Source organism: Struthio camelus, chromosome W, assembly GCF_040807025.1.
Source record: "Struthio camelus isolate bStrCam1 chromosome W, bStrCam1.hap1, whole genome shotgun sequence".
Lineage (NCBI taxonomy): Eukaryota > Metazoa > Chordata > Aves > Struthioniformes > Struthionidae > Struthio > Struthio camelus.
Window position 1 is genome coordinate 51,829,483 of NC_090981.1, and position 19,551 is coordinate 51,849,033.

The following is a 19,551-nucleotide window of genomic DNA, read 5'->3' on the forward strand; positions in this document are numbered from 1 at the left end:
GCCGGCCCGGCACGTAGGGCCCCGCGGGCTCCCCCGGCGGAGGCGGCGCGGGGGAAGGAAGAGGCGGACGCAGGGAGCCGCGCGGGCAGCCCGGCCAGGCGGCGGGCGCAGCGGCCGCGGCAGCCGCCGGCCGTCGCCTCCGCCGCTCCCAGCGCCGGGCACCGGCTACCGGCTACCGCCTCCTCCCGAGCAGCGGCGAAATGCAAATGGCAAGTGATCCCGGCCGCCGGGCGGCTCCCAGGTTGGCACCGGCCCCCGGGCGACGGCGGGCAGGAAGCGGGCAGCGCCGGGCGACACGGGGCTGGCCGCGGCGCTGGGCCAGCGCCCAGAAAGGCGCCTCCCAGCCGGGCTGCGCGGGCAGGGGCGCTGGCAGCCGGTGGCCCCCGCCTCCCCCGCCGGCTGGGGAGGGCAAGCGGCGCCCGCTCGGCAGCCGCGGCCCCTTCGCCCTCTCCTCACCGGCCCCGGCGGAGCGGCCCCCCCTCCTGCCGAGACCTTCCCCCCGCCGGCCGCAGCCCGGCGCCCCCGCGGAGGCGGCTCCCGCCGGGCCCGCGCCGCCCCGGCCGCGGCCCCCCGCTGCCGCCCCCGCTGCCGCAGCGCCTGCTGCCCCGCCCGCCCGCCCCCGCCGCCGGGGCGCTCGGCCCGGGGCGCCCCCACGCTGCATCTGCCAGGGGGCCCCGGGGCCCGAGCCCCTGCCCGGCGCCGGCAAGGGCCTTGCTCGAGAAGGGAGACCCGGAAAATCGCCCTTACCGGGTTTCCATCCCCCTGCCGACCTCCGCTCCCTTCCTACCCACGGGGAGGTGTGCACGGTAAAACAATAGAGAGCGAAATAACGTGTTTCTAATCCATCTCTGACCACCGTGGTTTTTAATCACGCTTTTCTCCCATCAGTCTTTGGCAAACCTACCGCTAAAACCTAAGGGCTTTAGGGAAAGGACTCAGGCCGTTAGCACAGTGCCTAACAGTGAGCACTAATCCAGGCTAGAGGCTTTGGGCACTAATGCAATACGAGGAGTGACTGTGATATAATTCAAATGGAATGGTTAAGTCTGCAAAAGCAAGTGTTTTCCATCACCCCAAGTGCTAAGTGAATAATCAGTAAAAAATAAAAATAAATGGGTGTGAACACAGTGGAAAACAGATTTGTTTAAAAAATTAAAAAGAATATTCATAAAATTCAGTTTGTAAGTGTTTGTCCTGGTCTAAACAACTCCCATGGATTATTCATTATTGAGCCCAATGGTTTCAGTGCTTTTTCATTAAGTAAGTCTGTATTAATCATGTATTGCTGATTTCAAGCACAGGGGACAAACGCGATCATTATTTTGTTATTTGTTCTCCAGGGGAAATATTTTAAAATGTGATGATAAAGAGATTCCATATATATTCCTAACTTGACAAGATTTCTTGTCTGAAGGAGGGAACACAAGGGAAACTATAAGAAAAGCAGATAGGCTTTAAAGAGAACAAAACCCCATCGTGTGACATAATTCTCTGCTTTTAAGAAAATAATTTATCTTTGAAGAGAGATTTCCAGACAACTTTTCAGTGCTCTTCCGTAAATTCTCTTCTACTGCAGTAAGACTTTCCCAGGGCAGAATACAGAACTTGCTATTGTACTCGCTGATGGAGTGTAATTCAGTAAGACTTTGTCATCTTGGCAAGTTATACCAGTTCAGTCAAACAGTGAGGCTTCTCTCAAGTTTTCTGCACATATTACACTGTTTCAGCTTTTATCTCTGTTACCTGCCTGCCAGGTATGGCCATTCTGGCTTTGATGGGAAGCTGGTACATAGGCAGGCATGTCTGCTGGCTTGTCCATAATCATAATTAGAAGCTATAATCAGAATTTGGTTTATTCTGGTGAGTTTTTGATCCTCAACCTTGTATAGAAAGGTACCCTTCCCACGTGGATCAGGACAGGGGGACATGGGACTATATTTTTACAATATATTTATGCTGACAATCTCACAGATTATTTTAACCACAGGGTGATTCTCAGTGTCGTAACAATTAACGCAAGTCTTGACTGCCTTTTTAAGCCTCAAGACTATTTTCACAGACTTGATACCCGTGAATTAAAAAGTCATCCACAAAAGAAACACTACTATCATCAGGAAAACTGTTATGGTTGGAATCTAGTTTCACAACATGAATTGAATAGAAAGAAAAGTCGGGAAAAAAATGTTTGGTTAAATATTTATTGTATTTATTGTGTCCCTTCGATTTCTAGATTCTTAGGCAATCTGGCCCTCTACTTACCTGATGACTCTGATACTGTTATAGCAGGAATGGTTGATTCCCATGAGGAAAAGCTAGGTTATATACTGAAGTTATTCTACTGATACAAATATTGAAAACGGAACATACTGTAAAATCAAGGTGAATCTTTAGAATTAGACTTAATCCTGAAATGTGTAAAGCTGCTGACATCAAAGTATCCTCAATTTTATTGCCACATCTGTGTGCGTGCTGTAATCCCCCAAAAAAAAGATGTATCAGCATCTACCAACATCTTTAAGAAACTTTCCGAAGAGTTTTACAAATAATTTCAAGAACAATAGGGCAATTGGTTTTGGAAGTAATGGTTTTGTTTCAAGGGAATTCAAGGTGAGTCTTTCCAATTGTCTTTTTGATCTTGAAAATCTGTTCATGTCATTTTCACTGCTCTCAAGTTCAGCTCAACTCAGTTTGCTTGTACTGAACTGATTACCTCAATTAAGCAAACAAGAAGTGTAAGTAATTTTTATATTACTTGGTTTTTTTACTGTATTGGTAAACAGTAAGTAACGTAAAAGTACATAGCCCCACATTTACATGCCCCAACTGAAACTCTGGTACAAAACAAAGTAAAAATTTGCGCTTTCTGCAATTTCAGTCACTATTTGCCAGTCACAGTACTGCAAAGCTCATTAATTTCTGCAGACATTGAGCTCTGGGAGGTGGAATGCTTAAAGGAGCGGTATCATTCCACTCTTTAGAGTGATAAAACACAACACAACCCCTTCCAGTAAGCTGCCTCAAAATGACATGGTTGTTTCTGCATTACACTGTGCTGTTAAAGTCTGAAAACACAGGCATTAAGTTGTGAGATATATAAGAATAATACTTACCTTGACTTACCTTGTTTCCAACAAAAGAGAAGTGACACAAGTGCATTGTAAAAATACCTCCCAAAGCATAAAAATAGTTTAGCTTTAAACTTTAGTATAATTGTCACTAGAACTCTATTATTAACAGTTATAATCTTATACCCTGTATTAAGATAATACTCTGATAAATACTCTTGAGTTTACAGTTACATTTCTTTAAGAATATTTTTTTTAGATGGATTTCAAGTCACCTGTCTTCAATGCCTTTGCTCTCAGTTGTCCATCCAAGTAGAGGGTCACTGCCACTCTTAGGCAGCCACAATCCTTAGCCAAAGTAATCCATAAGAGAATATAAAGCCACTGAAATCACATTAATTACAATTTTTTAAACAGGTATTAATAGACTGGCTTCTTCAGGTCATCACTGGAAGTCTGTGATGACTTGGTTTCGAAGACCACTAATATGACGTACCTATGATGATTTAAGGGTGTAGTGTAAATAAAGCCTCTTAAGTGATTTTTGGAGACAGTTAGCATTGGTCCATTGATCCTTCAATTTTTTAAAAAGAATACCAGTTTACATGGTATTAATAACATGACTTAAAATATTGATATGATATAAAAGCTTTAAATATTTTTGCGTGATGAATATTGAGGCAATGGCTAGATTACAACGTGAAACAATGCCTTAAACTATCACCTGTTCAATCCGCCATAGGTTTTTAAAAGGATTTTAAGCCTTTTCTTCTATTCTAGTGGCAGCAAACTTTTAGCTAACATATTTTAACATTACATATTTTACTTTCTTTTTTAGAAAAGCTATAGGGGAAAGAAAAAGACAAAAACATTGCAGTGATATACCAGAGGACCAAAGCTTATTTTTTAATTCATTGTTGAAATTTAAAAAGTTGTATTTTTCTCCTTTTTAAAAAATATTATATAAAACAGGACCAAGAGTCACCTCAAACAAAACAAAAGGATGTACAGGTGCTACAAACAGATGTGTGGAATTGTTACGAGAGTAGTCTCTAATTTTCCATCAAAGACCAAGTACTTATCCTTCTAGATGTCAGCAAGGCCCAGAACAGCTATCCTTTTGGCTGCTGGCATTATAAATGCTCTCAGCAATGTCCAGTAAATCATGCAATCAGATTCCAAAATGACACCACAATTTATTGCAACTCTTAACATTAAACTTTGTAACAACTGCTTAACCTGTTTGGTTTTTCCTCCTCCATTAATTCCTCCTCATCTCATCTTTCAGCCTCTTCCCGTTTCCCTCATTTCTCCTAGTCCTTTTGACTTCCCTCATTAACTCTTTTACCATTAAGTTAACATCTTATTTCTTCTAATGAATCTCATTATTCTCTTTTCTCCCCTATCCATTCAGTTCCCCTCCTTGGTCTCACTCTTAGCACTTCACAGGCAGCACAAGAAAGAGGGCAAAAAGGGATCTTTCTCTACAGAAACCAGAGTTTTATAACACAGGCAAGCAGGAGTCTTTTAAAACTTGTTATCCCTTGGCTTTACGGCATCAGTCACCTAAGCAAATCCCAAAGGGGAACCCCCTATGCCTGTTTCCTGCCAGCTCCTGAAGTGAGTTGCGTCTTGCCAGCACGGTCATTATTTCCATGAATCTTGGACAATTCTGCCTGCACAGTGGCAGTGCTCAGTAACGCAAATAACGGCGCCTCCATCCAAATTAGTCTGCAGCCTGGTAGTCAGAATATTTCTCTGGGAGATGGGAGTTGTGAGTTTATCCTCATAGGCTGACACTAAGTTGACACTTAATGTCTCCACAAATGTCTCTTGATAGAAGAATGCCTGAAGCTCAAACAGTGATTGAGCTACTGAGTCCTGAAGGTACATCATCCTGCCTGAGCATAAGAAATGGTTTCCAAATCAGAACTGACTTTCCACAGAGAGGCCTATCTCAAGGGGTGCAGATGAGCACCTAAACCCAGGTGAGAGGCAGAATATTAGATCTAATCTTCATCTAGCCATTTTCAGTGTTCCCTGTCAGGCGTTACAGCTATTCTAAATCCCTTTTTCAAGAACTTTACTTTCTTCATTCACTGAATAGAGAACGTAGATGATTGGAAAATCCACACTAAAAGCCTGCAGAAAACATGTGAGCACCGTGAATTTATATTTAGTACCAACCTGAATATTTAGGGAATGGCTCAAGCGTATCCAGACTATTTAAAAAATGCATGGCAACACGTATCATTTGCCACAGCTGCAAATTATCACCTAGCAAATTTCTCAATTGCTGAGCAAACGCAAAGTTAAAAAAAGCCTTAGAACAAAACTCGTCTGTTGCCTATATACAGATTGCAATTTCTTAATGGCAAATAGTCATGCCAGAAAGTACTAAAACTGTAAAATACTTACCTTACTAAAAATATTCAATTTAGTCCATTTTCTGCAACACTAAATATGATTCACCATGTCACCATCTGTTATCAGGTACTGATGCTCGCCTGCTAAAAAAACCTCAATTACAGCCAACCTATGCCTGATCTTAACTAAGAATTTGTAACCCAAAATTACAAGGAACTGCCACGTACTCTCAGTTCAGTTGAAATTGATAGGGTTGGAAGCACTCAGCACCTTGCAAGATTAGCCCTTAGAAAGTGAAGACTAGTTCCAACAACATTCGTTTATACTGCAAGCCGTGGGGTACTGTTTTGATCTCTGACCTAACTCTAAATGAGAGGCTGAGAAAGGGGGGAAATTAGCACATGCAGAGTTTCATGCTGCTGCAACTACGCTACTTCCTGTACCCAAGGAAACTCATTTAGTGTTTGCTCAGCTATTGCTGCTCTACTAACTGTGTTTAACCCCACAGAGGTAATTAGATTTGGGTGTCTGCAGTTGTTCCCTTCAGAAGATTGGGACCAGGGGTTAATGCAATGTTCACTCAGTCTTCCTAAACCAAAGCACTCTTTAATCTTAAGGAACTAAACATAAAAGAAAGTGACATTTACGATAATTAGTGAGTGTATGTACTTGTCTCATCTAACTCTTACCAAAAGCATCCCAAGCTTGCATATGACAGCAAAACTTTCAGACTCCCTATGGGTGTCGTCTTTAGTCATTTTCCCACAGTCCCCTGTCCAGTGCCCCTGTGGTTAAGAAAAAGGTTTTGGTTTTTTAGCTGTTTATAGGACACCTTTTATGGCTGTTTCTCTTCTGGTAAAACAGTTGTGTAACCTGGCAGGATCCAAAGTAGGTGTTGCTTTGCTTTGTTTTGTTTTGAACAATATTGCAAGCATTGTATTTAACATGAAACTCATACAAGGGAGTACGTTGTGTGGGGTTTTTATTTTTTCTTTAGCTGCCAGGAAACCCAGCCAAACCTATGCGTACAGTATTCGTCCCATTGACCATATCACTTGGTAGCTATCCAGATAATTTGTTTGCAAGCCGTGTTCACAATTACTACAAGTCGACCCATTCCCCAGTTTCCCCATTATCTTAACCCTGAGGTACTTTTGTCAGCCAGCAGTATCCACAATGCAGAATTCACTATGAAAACCTAAATAATACCATAGTCTAAGCTAGTAAAAAATTGCAGTCTTTGCTATATCTAAAAGAGACTAGAATAAATACAAAATCCTTAGGCAAAAAGACTGTGGATTCATAAATGAAAACAACCAACACGTTTGGGGAAACAAGTCCACTCCCTTTTAGTTATCTGAGGCACTTTGTACAGTTTGAGTACAAAATCATGCTTATCAAATTTCAAGTAGATGTCTTTTCTTTTAAAACCATCTTCCAACTTCACAAGACTGTTCAGTAGATGAACAGCTTCAGCCATCCAATACTGAGACTGCTGGCTGGCTGTGACATAGGAAATGACTGAAATGAAGGAAGTGCCAATGAAAGAAAACCTGAAACCCCTCAAAGAGATATACAGCAAGTGCAAAAGAAACTATGCAATGTTTTCAATAAAAAGATTACTCAGAGATTAATTACACTTTTGGCGGGGGGGAGGTGCTGGGGGGAAATGGTAGAGGAGTTAATGAAAAGAAAATCAAGAAATAGCTGAGGGAAAAGGACTAAGAATGCTTTTTCTGGGAAGAGAGGAAATAGTTAAGTATATCAATTTTTTTTATGGACATCATGTCAGCATTCTGGCTTCTTATTAGAAAAATAATGTCTAAGAATATCAACATTTAATATTGAAGATCAAGTCTTCATTGCAGAAATTGTCAATTCAGTTAGACCTTGCTTTTGCAAATCACATCTAAGCTTTCAGCATGAGTAGTCCCATTGACGCAAGCAAGACAAGTTATGAATTAAAATGAAGCAATTAATTAGTTTTTAAACACAGGTCTTAGGTTTGCCACATCCATACTCACTCAGATTTTTAAAACCCACATATCTGGGTGGAGCATAAACAAAAAGTGCCATTTTCTGCAAGGCTAGTGAAGCTCTGCCTATTGTTTCTAATAGTATTATTTAGGTAAATATTATAAACAAGCTTCTTTAAACACAACATATTCTTGACAAGAGTATTTACCAAAATAATTCACAGTCATTATTGAAAAGAAATGCATAAATGTCATTGTGAGAAAGGAGGTTGGTATATCCTCATTAAGTAAGCCATGCAAATACACAGTAAGGGTTTGAGTTATCACGATGCTATGTACCTTCTCTGTTCCTTCTGTGATACACAGAACATGCCACAAGACCAAGGTTATATCTAAAAAGTATGGGAAAAGATACCCTCCTGAGCAATTTCCCTACCTTAGCCAAGAGGGGTGCCGTATTTACTTCAAAAAAACAAAATTAACGAGGGGAAAAAAATACTATCAAAGGTTTCTGGACTCAGTGTGTTTTTTCAGAACATCTTTATGACCTTTTTCTCTTTCCTCTTCCTCAGTTCTGCTTGTATTTTTGTCTGAAATGAGATCTGGGCTGCCAGCAGTGAAGTAACCCATTTTACAAATCGTGTTGGAGCCCCATCTGTTTTGGTTGAACTTTGTGTTTATTACTGTCCCACCTAACATTCATAAACACAACTTCAATTTATTATAAAATGTAGGTGAGCTGTCTTGTGACTGATAAGGTTGTTTTACAAGGTTTACAGTGTGTTCATACTGTAGCTTGTGTAGTATAAAATGAATTTCTTCTAACATTCACAACATAAAAGACATACTTGTATAAAGAAACTAACTCAATGATACAGTTATCATTGCTATATGGGGATGGGATAGAAAAACAACCACAATTAAAACAAGGTCATTATTACTGATTCCTAGATTTAAATATCAGTTATTATATATATTTTTATATAATGTTTTATATTTGATGCTTTTCTTTTTTTTTTCTTCCAAAATGGTGAAAACTATCAGGCTATCATGTAAATCTTTGGAAATATTTCAAGGTTGAAAACCGTAAAGTAAAATCATCAGATGCTAATGTTTCAGCAAACTTTTTTTTTTTTTTTTACACATCTGCAGTTCCTCTAAATCAATTATTAGTATGTCCATCATTGTAGTTAAATTATTTGAGTTTTATAGAGATGCTGTATATTACAGTTAAGGTTTTGGTGTGCAGAACAGTGATAAAAAGTTACATAAGAAGATTTATCTTAGTTGTGCCTTGGTGATATTTTTAATGCAGCTACAGACAGTTCTGTACTATAAACCCTGTTTTTTTATTAAATTAATTTTCCATCTTCCTACATAATTATCTAAATTCTCTAAACTGCACAGATATAGCTCTTGGCACAATATTTCATGCTGACAAGAGAATGCTAAAAGAGAAATGCAGCTGGATAGACTCCTAAAATACTCAGCACTGATTTATGCATTTCGGTAAACTCAGTTACAAGACAAGAGCTGGGTAAATAGTAGGAAAAATTATTCATAGACACATTTACAAATGCCTTTTAATTTGGCTATCATCCCACCCCTTATACTTGCTTGTTTTCAAAAATATTCAGCAAGGCTGTTTTATTGCATGATGTCAATATGCAGCCACGATAATTCTTGTACCAATGTTAGTACTTATGCTTCAGCTAGAAAATTCTTTTCTTCTGCTTACACAATCAGGAAATAAACTCAATATCATGTAGCATAATTCAATCACACATCACGAATAAAATATTATAACTAGTTAAAGATATGATTTAGAGGGAACAATTTTCAAGCAATACATTACTTAATAGCTGTTCACATAAAGGTATTTAAATATTGATGACACAATACATACTTCCCCAAAAATGAAAAGGCAAAGGTCTCCAGCATTCTAAGGGCCTTTTGACCAAGACTTTTGCTGCTGAAAAAGAAAGTTTGTATCAAGTTAAACTTATTTTTGTTATCTCTTTTTGTCACTGAAACAAGAGAGAGAGGAGTTCTGGTCCGTTTAACACAAAATTGTTTTTTTCATTCTGAAACAAGATGTTTCATTTTGGGACACTCATTTTAGGGAAAACAAGGAGTCATAACGCTAGCTTGTGAAGAAACGTCCTTTTATTCAGTAGCTTAGAGGCTTGAGGAGACACCATGTCATTTTGTCTCATCGCATCTTTGCATTTTCATATTTATTCAAGTGTTTTAAAGAAGGGGAAACACCTTCAACAAGAGGATCCTGCTCCAGAAAATCCCCCCAGCTTTTAGTTAGGATACTTGGTAGAAGTCAAGGTTGGTTTTGTTCCTGCCTTGAGTGGAACAGAGCTTGTTTTTGAAGGGCACACGAAGGGAAAAGGAATGAATCCTCAGCTCCATTGTTTGAACGGTTGTTCAAGGGGATTCCAGTCCCTTGCCCACTGCACTTTTGGTTTAGAAAAAGAGAAACAGTTTTACAAGCACAGAGCAAGAGCGCTTGTCTGAGAACATGGTATTTATGGCACTCTGTTTAGAAGCACAGGATTGAAACTCCTGAAGAGGAAAGAACTCTTTCAACTTTCCCATATCTGGAGCGAATGCAAGAGCCACACTATTCAATGAAGTAGAAAATTATTTTCAGCTGGGAAAAACTACATCTACACAGTTAATCAGAATAAGTAATTCAAGATCCCCCTTAAAATGGCATTTTTGTGACTTGATAAAAACATTAAGTGTTTATGTAGCAGTCTGATAATCTGCTAAGAAAGAAGCCCCAAGCAAGAGGCACATCCAGGAAAATGAGGTATAGCTTGAGCACCTCTGGAGTTTGGAAATCCTTGGCTCTCAGAAAAATATTTGATTGACACAGTCATTAATGTTCTCTAAGGTAGTGTGTCTCAACTGGTGGTCTAGAGTCAAAATGTGGTCTAAGAAAATGGCTATAAAATAGAAGATTTTTAAGCATGCACACATGCAAGGAGACAAACCTGAAGGAGGGTAAAGAGTCAAAAGCAAAAAAAAAAAAAATCAGACTAAACTTTGAATATGCATTTATATTTGGATGTAAACAAAAGCCTCTGCAACATACTGTACAAAGTAGTTCTGCATGTTCCCCACCCTCCACCCCAAGAATGAAGATAGAAGTTTCACAGATTAAATTCGAGTTTCCATAGTCCACTTCCCCTCTGCCTTTGGCTGTCTGTTTTAAGGCCCTTTATTAGGCCAGCAAAGCCACAGTGAGGTGGTTAAGGAAATGGAGCCAAAAATTAGGTCTACAGAAACTGCGGCTTGGAGTCAGATCAGCTCCTCACATGGCTTATTACAGAGCCATACCTTAAGCAACATGCTGGTTCAAGAGAGGGGACAGGGCCACAGCAGACCCCAGTGTTAGGCTGCAGCTATTCTGAGAAATCCCTAAAGTCCCAATCTTATCTAACACATACTGATTAAAGTCAGGTAGTCTACTTACCCTAGCACAGGCAAGAACATATAGCTTACACTCTAAAATATAAACCTTCTAGTGAAGCATAGAGTACGTCACTTAACATAAGGGTTCCTAAAAAAATGCCAATTGAACTGTACTGCAGAAAACACCTGACATGAGAAGGAAATAATAATTCATCAGAAAGTGGAGGAGTTTAAGCAAACAGAAGGCCAAATAACATGATACAGTTATCTCATTTACTTCTTTACCATACTGGCAATGAAGGATAGCTCAGGTCTAGACAGTGGGAGTTAGCCAGGTGAGTAAGGACACAAATCAACCAGGAAACAATGCTCATGATGATAGTGTAAATGACACTCTGAAAATCATTTTGCAGATAGTCTGGGAACAGATCTGCAGATCTTTGTTTATGAGGGCGCAGCGCCTCACGTAAAGGAACTGCCTTCTCACTGCCTGGAATAACAAATGTCACTGTTCTGCCTAAATAGACTGCAATGTTCTTGATGAGGCTGGTTTCCAGACTCTGTCATCCATAAAAGCAGTCCGTATTAAGAACATCCCTCAGTCCTAGCCTCCCACCCAGAGGGGAGCTGTGATACTATCCAATAAATTATTTTAAATAATACTTGTGAGGAAAATAATTCAGAAAAATACTACAGAAAGAATGACATAGTTGCTCTCCATGCAAGCCTCTGATCACAAGTTAAGAAACTCATTTCCTTTAGTGGTGTATGGCCCATTAAATTCTTCCACGTTTTAAAATTATGTATTGTCCTATGGCCATATTACCTTTTAAGAAAGTAATGTAGCATTTATAATTTTTCTGGAAGAAATGAGTATGGAGACCTATATCCTTGTATTCATTCTTTGTTTCACGGTGTATTTAGCTTAAAACACTCTAGTTGATATTTCAGGATAGCATAAAAAATATTTTGTATTGGTAAAAGCAGTATATGGAAATCAAACTTCTTCCAGTAGGTCCAAAGAATAAAGCCTATTATGTGGCTTTTTGCAGCTTTCTTTAAAGATTCTATGTGTTTGCTGCCTGGTGTACACCCAAAAATAAATGGGAAAAAAGAAGTTCATGCTTCATAACTTTATTCTACCAAATGTAAAAAGTATTTTAAGTTACAGGTTTTGTTAAAACCAACCTTGCTATCTTATTATCTCTGACATCACAGCAACTAACACCCTGAGGGAGAAGGGAACCCTGTAAGGTGTGTACCTCTGCCCTCTAACTGTATATAATCAGTATACAGTTAGACATCTAAGGCCCTGTACTTGTGAGCGAAAAATTGCTTTTTCCTATGCAGATTCTTTGCGTTATAAGACTGTCCAGCAAGCTGATCTGTGCAGTTTTATTCTATTTGGGGTGTTCTGGGAGATGGGTGGGGTTGAGGACTTCGGAGGGTTTTTTTTTTTCTAAACACAAAATAACAGGTGAACAAGTAAGGAAATGTGCTAGATACAAAAGCCAAGCAGACGATAGAAGTGGAAGTTCTGGTTTTAACTAAAATGTTGTCTCCCATCATGCTTTTTTTTTTTTTTTTTTCCATTCTGAGCAACTCTGCTTTTATAGTAGAAGCTGAGTACTAGATCACTTCTTCCAAAAATATTCCCTTTGTCTTCCTATCAGTATTATGACCACTGCAACAGGTAAAAGAGCACATGGCAAAAATTATTGTAACACTCAAGGAAGCTGGGGGATAGCTAACTGTACAGGATGAGGCGCCCATCACATGGTCTCAGCCGCTCCCTCAATAAATGGAAACAAGTTGTCTGACCTACTAATCTGGGCGCACATGCTCTAAAACCCATTTCCCCAGTCAACCTAGCTGCAAGCACCATGAAGTAACCAGAGCTTCTTCCTCTGCTGTGGGCTGGAGGGGGCCCCCAGTCTACCTGCTGTGTTTCTCTGTGACAGTCTTCACTTTCTTAAAAACTCTTTACTGTTCCTCTTTCTGTTGTCTGCCAGGGTGAGCTGTGCAAGCAGCTGCAGAGAGGCACACTGCACAAAAAGACTTCTATCAGAAATCAGAAAACAAAGAGCAATGACAGATTTTCTTTAAAAGGCATGAAGATAAATCTGAAATACGAAATAAAACAAAGGCATGGCCAGTCTGATTGCACAGTTTCTAGGCTGGTAGAAAATTCACTGTAGGAAGAGCTGCAGAAAGAAGCTACAGACATCCTCTTTGACTACAATCAAACCCGATCCTTTGAGGTTGAGAAAGGAAAGTCTGCTATAGACACTATACAGCATGGAGCACCCTAATGCTCTTGGAGGTGTCATAGTTCAACTTTGGTGTTATAGTTTAACCTTACACCTTATTTGATAGTGCTTCGTTGGTAAAGTACTTGTATCTTATTTTTCCAAAAATAATACGGTTAAATATCTCAGTGCAGGTTAAAAAAAAAAAAAAACAACCTCATGATAACTTTTTTTTATTTCAAATATAGTTCCAAATCCATGTTGTACATATCCTCTGTTCTAATGTAATACTAGTTTATGTTCTCATATCTATGAATGATTTCCTCTTTCTGAATTAGGTCATCACTACACAGTGCTATTTTTTGTTTTGAGGAAGAGAAAAATCTCTCCTGGGTTTCTGAAGAAACATGACCACTTGCTGTTTAAGTAAAAACAAGCAGGAGGGGTTGGTGTTAAAACTATCATCTTGTGGTTAATAAGCAGCCATCCACATATTCAGGCTGTGTTGTACTGAATTGTAATAACTGCTCCACTGAATAATGCTGTAGGGCAGCCTAAAATTAGATATAAACACTGTATTTAATTTTGAAGTACATGCAAGATTTATCACTGGAAACTGTTTCTATATCTTGTATAAGGTTGACAGTACATTGCATACAATGTAGCAACACAATCCTAAAGAAGAATAAAAAATGAAAAGGTTTTAAATATATATCATGGAGAAGAATTGCAATCCAAGACTGTGTTAACAGAAAAAAAAATAGAAAAGAGGAATGAGTGCAACGGATATGCCAGTTTGGAGGGTAGTAAAAGCATAAAAAAATAAACAAACAAGGAACAGTTAAGGACTAATTTTTTCTCTATGCTTATATTAATCTTCTCTGATCCCTGTTACAGAAATTGGAACCTCAGATCTAAATATCATTCTGTTCATCTCTAAAAATACAGCTGATTATGGCAAATAATTAGTTTACTGAAGTTATTTACTCTGTCAGAACAGCAAACCCTTTATTCCTTCTCCAAAATGATCTTTGAGCAAACAGTTTTCTCCGGTGAAATAGCACAGTCTTTAAACTATGCTAGAGATCATTAAAGAACAAATCTCAAATTGTTCTTTGACCTAAAAAGATATTTACATTTTTTACCACACCAGAGTATATTTCTTCTTTGATGGTGAAGAAATCTATCCCCAAATGACCATGATGTATTGGCCAAGATTGACTTGAGAGTGTTACTGACAGTTCCCCATAAGTGGGGAAGGGGTGGACGGGGAGGGGAGAGAAGGCCACTCAGTTCAACTTTTCTCTGTATCTTGATATTTTAGAACTTGGAATTTCTTATAGTCTCTGAGCTACATGAGAATTTTAAACATGGTCACAGGAAAGGGCTAGGAACAACTTCAAAAGTATCAACCAGTGAAAGTCACTAAACACTAGACAATTCATTGACCTCTCCAAGTTTTCCCGGTTTGGAATAATTCTATTATTTGTATGCTGTTTTACTGATACCTTCTTAAATGCTGTGAAAATACTTCCTCCTGGAAAGCCTGGCTGATTTTCTACATGATATAGACAATGTGATTTATGGTTATGGAACGTTGTGTCCAAACTTCATTGTATGATCTGCAATTGAAATGCCCCCTTGCTTTGGTTTATAATGCTCCCAAAGAATATTAGAAAGGAAATTTTTTTTTGATTTTTTTGAAAATAATTTTTTGTTATTTTTTGAACACTGCAACTGGAAGAAACTATTATGGAAATCATTTGCTAAAGAGGCACAAGCTGATGACAAAGTGCATGCATAAAAATATAGGCAAAATGCTGACTATTGTACAACATAGGCAGTTTCTACTGAGGCTTAAAAGCGTTTTTTGCTTAAAATGAGCAAAATTGCACACACAGGTGTATTTTTACTCCAAGAATTGCTAAAATAATAAAATTACAGTTAAAATGATTTTACTTCAGGCAATTATATGCTGGTAGTACAAAGTCATTGTTTTACTTCACAGAACAAAATCATTATTAAAGGAATATCATGTTTTTACTTTGCCATTTTTTCTTTAGATAATATGAAATACTAAAATCCTGGACTGATATCAAATCCAGACGTTCCTGAATGAGAATAAAAGAGGGCGTTTAAAGATCACGTCGTATTTACTATGGGTCTGAAAAGATTCCCGATGACAATAACTGAAGCGTTTGCTTGTCTTGAGGCAAAGACCGTGTTTTTTGAATAGCAGATTGTAGGAGTTCCTTAGAGAAAATGACATCCTTAGGAGGTATGCAATGTAACAATCAAATGGCAGTTAATGTGAACCTGGGCTAGATCGAAGGAAGAGATAAGTCCTTTATGCATTAGAGAGAAATTAGCTACTCAGCCCGAAACACCGTTTAGGGGGCACCTTACCTTGAAAGCACCCAGATGCCACGGGGTGCCACAGGCTGTGCCTTGGTCGGGTGCCCCAAGGGGCTATTTCTGCACATCCTGCACTAGTTTTGATGGGGCTGAGCACCTCAGCCCCGCTAGCCAGACTTCACTGGTCTCCTGCCTCCATGTGAGTGTCTTGGTGGGTTTTTTTTTAGTACTGCTAAAAAACAACTGCCTTCCTGTAGCGAGCTAGTGCTGTAACAATAGCTGCACGCAGACTAGTTAAGGGATAGCCTAGCAGACTGTTAATGATTAGCGGGTGGGACACTCCTGTAGGCAAGAAGAGCCATTGTTCAAAGGTCCCCCCTGCCCAGAGGCTTCCCATCACCCAGAAAGCTATCCTAACCTAAGTATTTATCACCTTGCTAGTGAAGCTGTCCCACTGGAGCAAAGAATCTCTATTCATTAACTGAATTTCAGGAGCTGGCAGTAACATAAAAGGGATTCAACTTTACAAAGACCTTTTCCTGGTCTTTGCTCCAAGGTCTGTTATTAATTAAACTGTAATTAGATGAAACTCATATGTAATGTTTGGAGCAGGGCCTAACATACAAATAACACTATTGTCTGCTGATTTGGAGCCTTATTATGTTTTCTGCTTTGGTGGTCTCTCTCTGGCCTAACGAATTTGGTGTTCTTTATAAACGAGTGGCACAGCCTCAACAACAGAACTACCCCCTTGGCCCAGCATGCCGTCTAGTCAAACAAGAGAAAAAACGTACCTGGCAACTTCAGAAAATGACAGTCGCTCGCTGCCAGGGCGCCACGAGGGCCGGCTGCTCCCCGCGAAGGCTGAGCCAGGAGCCCGAGGGTGCCTGCGTGGCCGTGCCAGCACCGACCAGGGCACGGTCCCGCAGCCTCTGACCCAGCAGGACCCGGTAGCAGCCCCAGCCACCACAATACGATGAGCCAGGTCCAGGGTCCCTCTAGGGAATCCCACCAGCAGCAGCAGGAGACCAGGCTGGAAACAAGCTGTAATGGGGGTCTGAAATTCATCCTGGGGGCAGGGCTGGAGACAGGACACCCACAGGGTAACTCAAGCAGGGGCTGATGGCCCTGGATTGGGCTGAAACGTTGGCCTGGGCCCGGGTAGGATCAGGGAGCCCCCGGGGTGGGCAGGGACAGGGAGGGCTGGTGGTACCCGCAGGGCCTGGACACTTGGAAATACTAGGCAGGTACATAACGGCCTCGTGTGGGCAGGGAAGAGAAGGGAGCCTCCTCTATCATTTTATACCGTTTTTGTCTCCTGGTTTTTGACCTGTAAAGGAATGTTTATTTTCAAATTTGTATTCACAACCACTTGAGTTACCAGTAGTGACATTAAGACCTCAGAAGTGGAGCTCAGCACTTTCCCCTTCTGTCAGAACTTTTCTGCTGCTTACTACATGACTGAATAATGTTTTCAGTACAGGAAAAACATCGCTTGCTGACTAGTGGATAAGACTTTCACTGTGAAATGAAAGTTTGAAATATGAAATGAAATATTGGATTTCCAACTGTATTTCAAAAACAGTTACTGAATAAAATACATAAATAGGATTTGGAAGAGTTCTAGTCACTCCCTAGTGAGTGCTCTAACCACAAGGCTACAGGTTCACGCTCCCTTTCAGTCTGTGTCTCTGGGCTAATTAATCTTTAATTATGCTATGACAAACGTTAAGAGCTATGGCAGAAGAGGTGGGGAAGGCAGCCACTGCGACCTCATCTGGGGGTTAAGAGCTCTCCCAGGCCATGAGCGACGGCAAGCAGAAGAAAGAGCAAGTGTCTACTTAATTCTTTCTTGACAAAGGTTTTTTCTCCTGCTCTAGATGTTGTGAAGATGTTATTTCCTGAGTTCTCCCCTACATCAACCAATTTAGGTAATGATCAGTCCTGAAGACGATAAATCTCTAAATCTGTTCTGACTATAGATATAGTAAAGGCAATCTAGTTGGGATGGTGGTGTCAAAAGGTCTTCACTTGAGAATGATCTTAGTTATATATTTTTAATCCTGTACTAGAGAGACAAAGGCAGATTTGCCTTACCTCTTCTTTAAAGAGAAAAGTATATTCTGAAGTGTCTGTAACGAGCATAGCTACCAAAACAATGAAAAAATTCAAACACAACACACCAATTAGGCAGAAAAAATGAAAGTATTGTCTTTGTTCTTGGACCTGGGACAGAAGGGAGTCTGTTAAAAGGACAAAGCTCTCCAGAGTTTCAGGACAAGCCTGAGGGATGGGGAAGGGAAATGACAATCCCTTGCTAAGGGGGAAGAAGGGTGAGCCCTTAGAAGATGCATACTGATGACAGACTCCATGCATAAAAATATAAGCGTACTGCTGACTGTAGTACTGAATAGGTAGTTTTAAATTCAGCTTAACAGTAGGTGAGCAGATTTTCATGTACATGAGGTGAATTTCTTGCTCCAAGAAAATAAACAATCAAGATGAAATCTAGAACAACATCTGAACTACCAAACACTGAGACACCTTAGTGCAAACAGAGACAAGAACAAAAGGACAAGAGTCTTATTATAGTGTGTCTAGGGTCTTTCTCAGGGTACAATTTTTCTCACCATGAAGGGAGAACGGGAAAAAGGTTGAACTAAATGAGGGCTGCATACATGCAGTAACTGAACAAACAGGAATAAGTGGGTGCAGACTTTACACGTGGGGAGAGGCACACAAAGGAATATCAAGAGGCACACAACAACTACTGGTTTCACAAAAGTGGTTTCCCTAGGCTTTACCACTGGTTTCATTACATGCTGTTTGCAACATCAAGCATCTACTGCTTAAAGATATTTAAGTGTTGTGTCAAACCACGGTTGAATACCTGACCCACATATTTGCAAATCTTTTTTTTCCCCCCTGAATAAAGAAACAAAAAAGCCCTCAAAAGCTCCTGAGATTTTTCATAACAAATTTATCATCATTATTATCATCATCTGAAATTATCAGCTAGAATTAGATAACTAAGTCTTTGCTTTGGTAATTATCACTTTACGGGGATGTTCTTAGCAGCATTTAGGCAGACATGCCATTATTAACTCCTGCGTTCAAATGTTTGAAACAATGAATTTTAATGTTCACAAGCAAGAACTAAGGTATCATTTCTAAGGCTGTCTCTTTATTTTGTGTTGATTTTTTTGATGGAATTTGGTTAAAAAAAAAATCCTTTGCCAGCATTCAGTATCCTCTGAGATTTCTAAGCATGTGAAACAGACCTAACAAAGTCACAATCCAACTTACCATAGTATGCACAAGAGAGATGAACAATGCTTAAAAAAAAGGTTTAGGTGATTTAATCAGTATCAGAAATAGGAGCAAAAGGACCACATAGAGCATGCTAAAATATTACACCTTTTGACCTAGGCATATGACCAATATTCACAATCTTATAGGTTGTTCTAGAAGAAAGGCTCATTTCACCATGAGACGTTCTTAGATGTAGTCCTGCCTATTTACAATTTCCACGTCTCTAGACTAAGCACAATGGAGGGGTGTGACACATACTCTTTGCTAACAGTTGAAAGCCTTTCTACTTTCAACCTTCTTCTGAAAACTGTTTAAAAAGGATTTTTTTTTTTCTTTAGGGTCATACTAGTTCTTCATCCCCATGATACTTTGGATACTTCTTTGACATTGTCTGCATGCTTATGTGCCATTTCTATTTCTTTATTAGCTCTCATTGTGGGAGTAATTAATATTGAAATGTTAAAATTGCAGTCAGATCTAGGAATAAAAGACTCCCCTAAACACACAGCTCATTTCTTATTTCAGCTTTTCACCTCTATTTTAGACATAAACTCTCCCCATCTCCTTTTAAATTAATTGTTCAATAAAGTACTCATTTTTTAACTATGCTGTTTAACTGTCTCATAGCTTCAACAGTTTTATGCAATATTCAGCAGAACAATATTGTGCAAGTCAGAGAAAATAACGATTCAGAAGTTAAAAGTATCAGTAAAGTTCAGTTGTTAGGAATATTCATGTTACTACAGTGGGACATTTCACTAAATGCATAATTTTTTCACAGCCAGTCTCACCTGACTC

General features: G+C 39.7%; 1 protein-coding gene and 1 long non-coding RNA gene across 4 annotated transcripts in view; one reads left to right on the plus strand and one right to left on the minus strand.

Annotated features, from left to right (window-relative positions):
- The window catches only part of LOC138060890 (protein mono-ADP-ribosyltransferase PARP8), a 121,028-nt gene extending 120,244 nt beyond the window's left edge, over positions 1-784 (minus strand). The window contains exon 1 of the mRNA XM_068924659.1: positions 748-784. Coding sequence (XP_068780760.1) covers positions 748-758 — 11 coding nt within the window. The 5' untranslated portion in view covers positions 759-784. The remainder of the gene's footprint in view (positions 1-747) is intronic.
- On the plus strand, positions 50-19,365 carry LOC138064034 (uncharacterized). Of its 3 annotated transcripts, XR_011137246.1 has the most exons (4): positions 50-209; positions 2,231-2,379; positions 4,906-5,053; positions 12,850-19,365. It is a non-coding gene; the product is annotated as an uncharacterized lncRNA (long non-coding RNA). The 3 variants fall into 3 exon arrangements; XR_011137245.1 differs by lacking the exon at positions 4,906-5,053 and having other exon boundaries at positions 56-209; XR_011137247.1 differs by lacking the exon at positions 4,906-5,053 and having other exon boundaries at positions 168-241.
- The last annotated feature ends 186 nt before the right edge of the window (positions 19,366-19,551 follow it).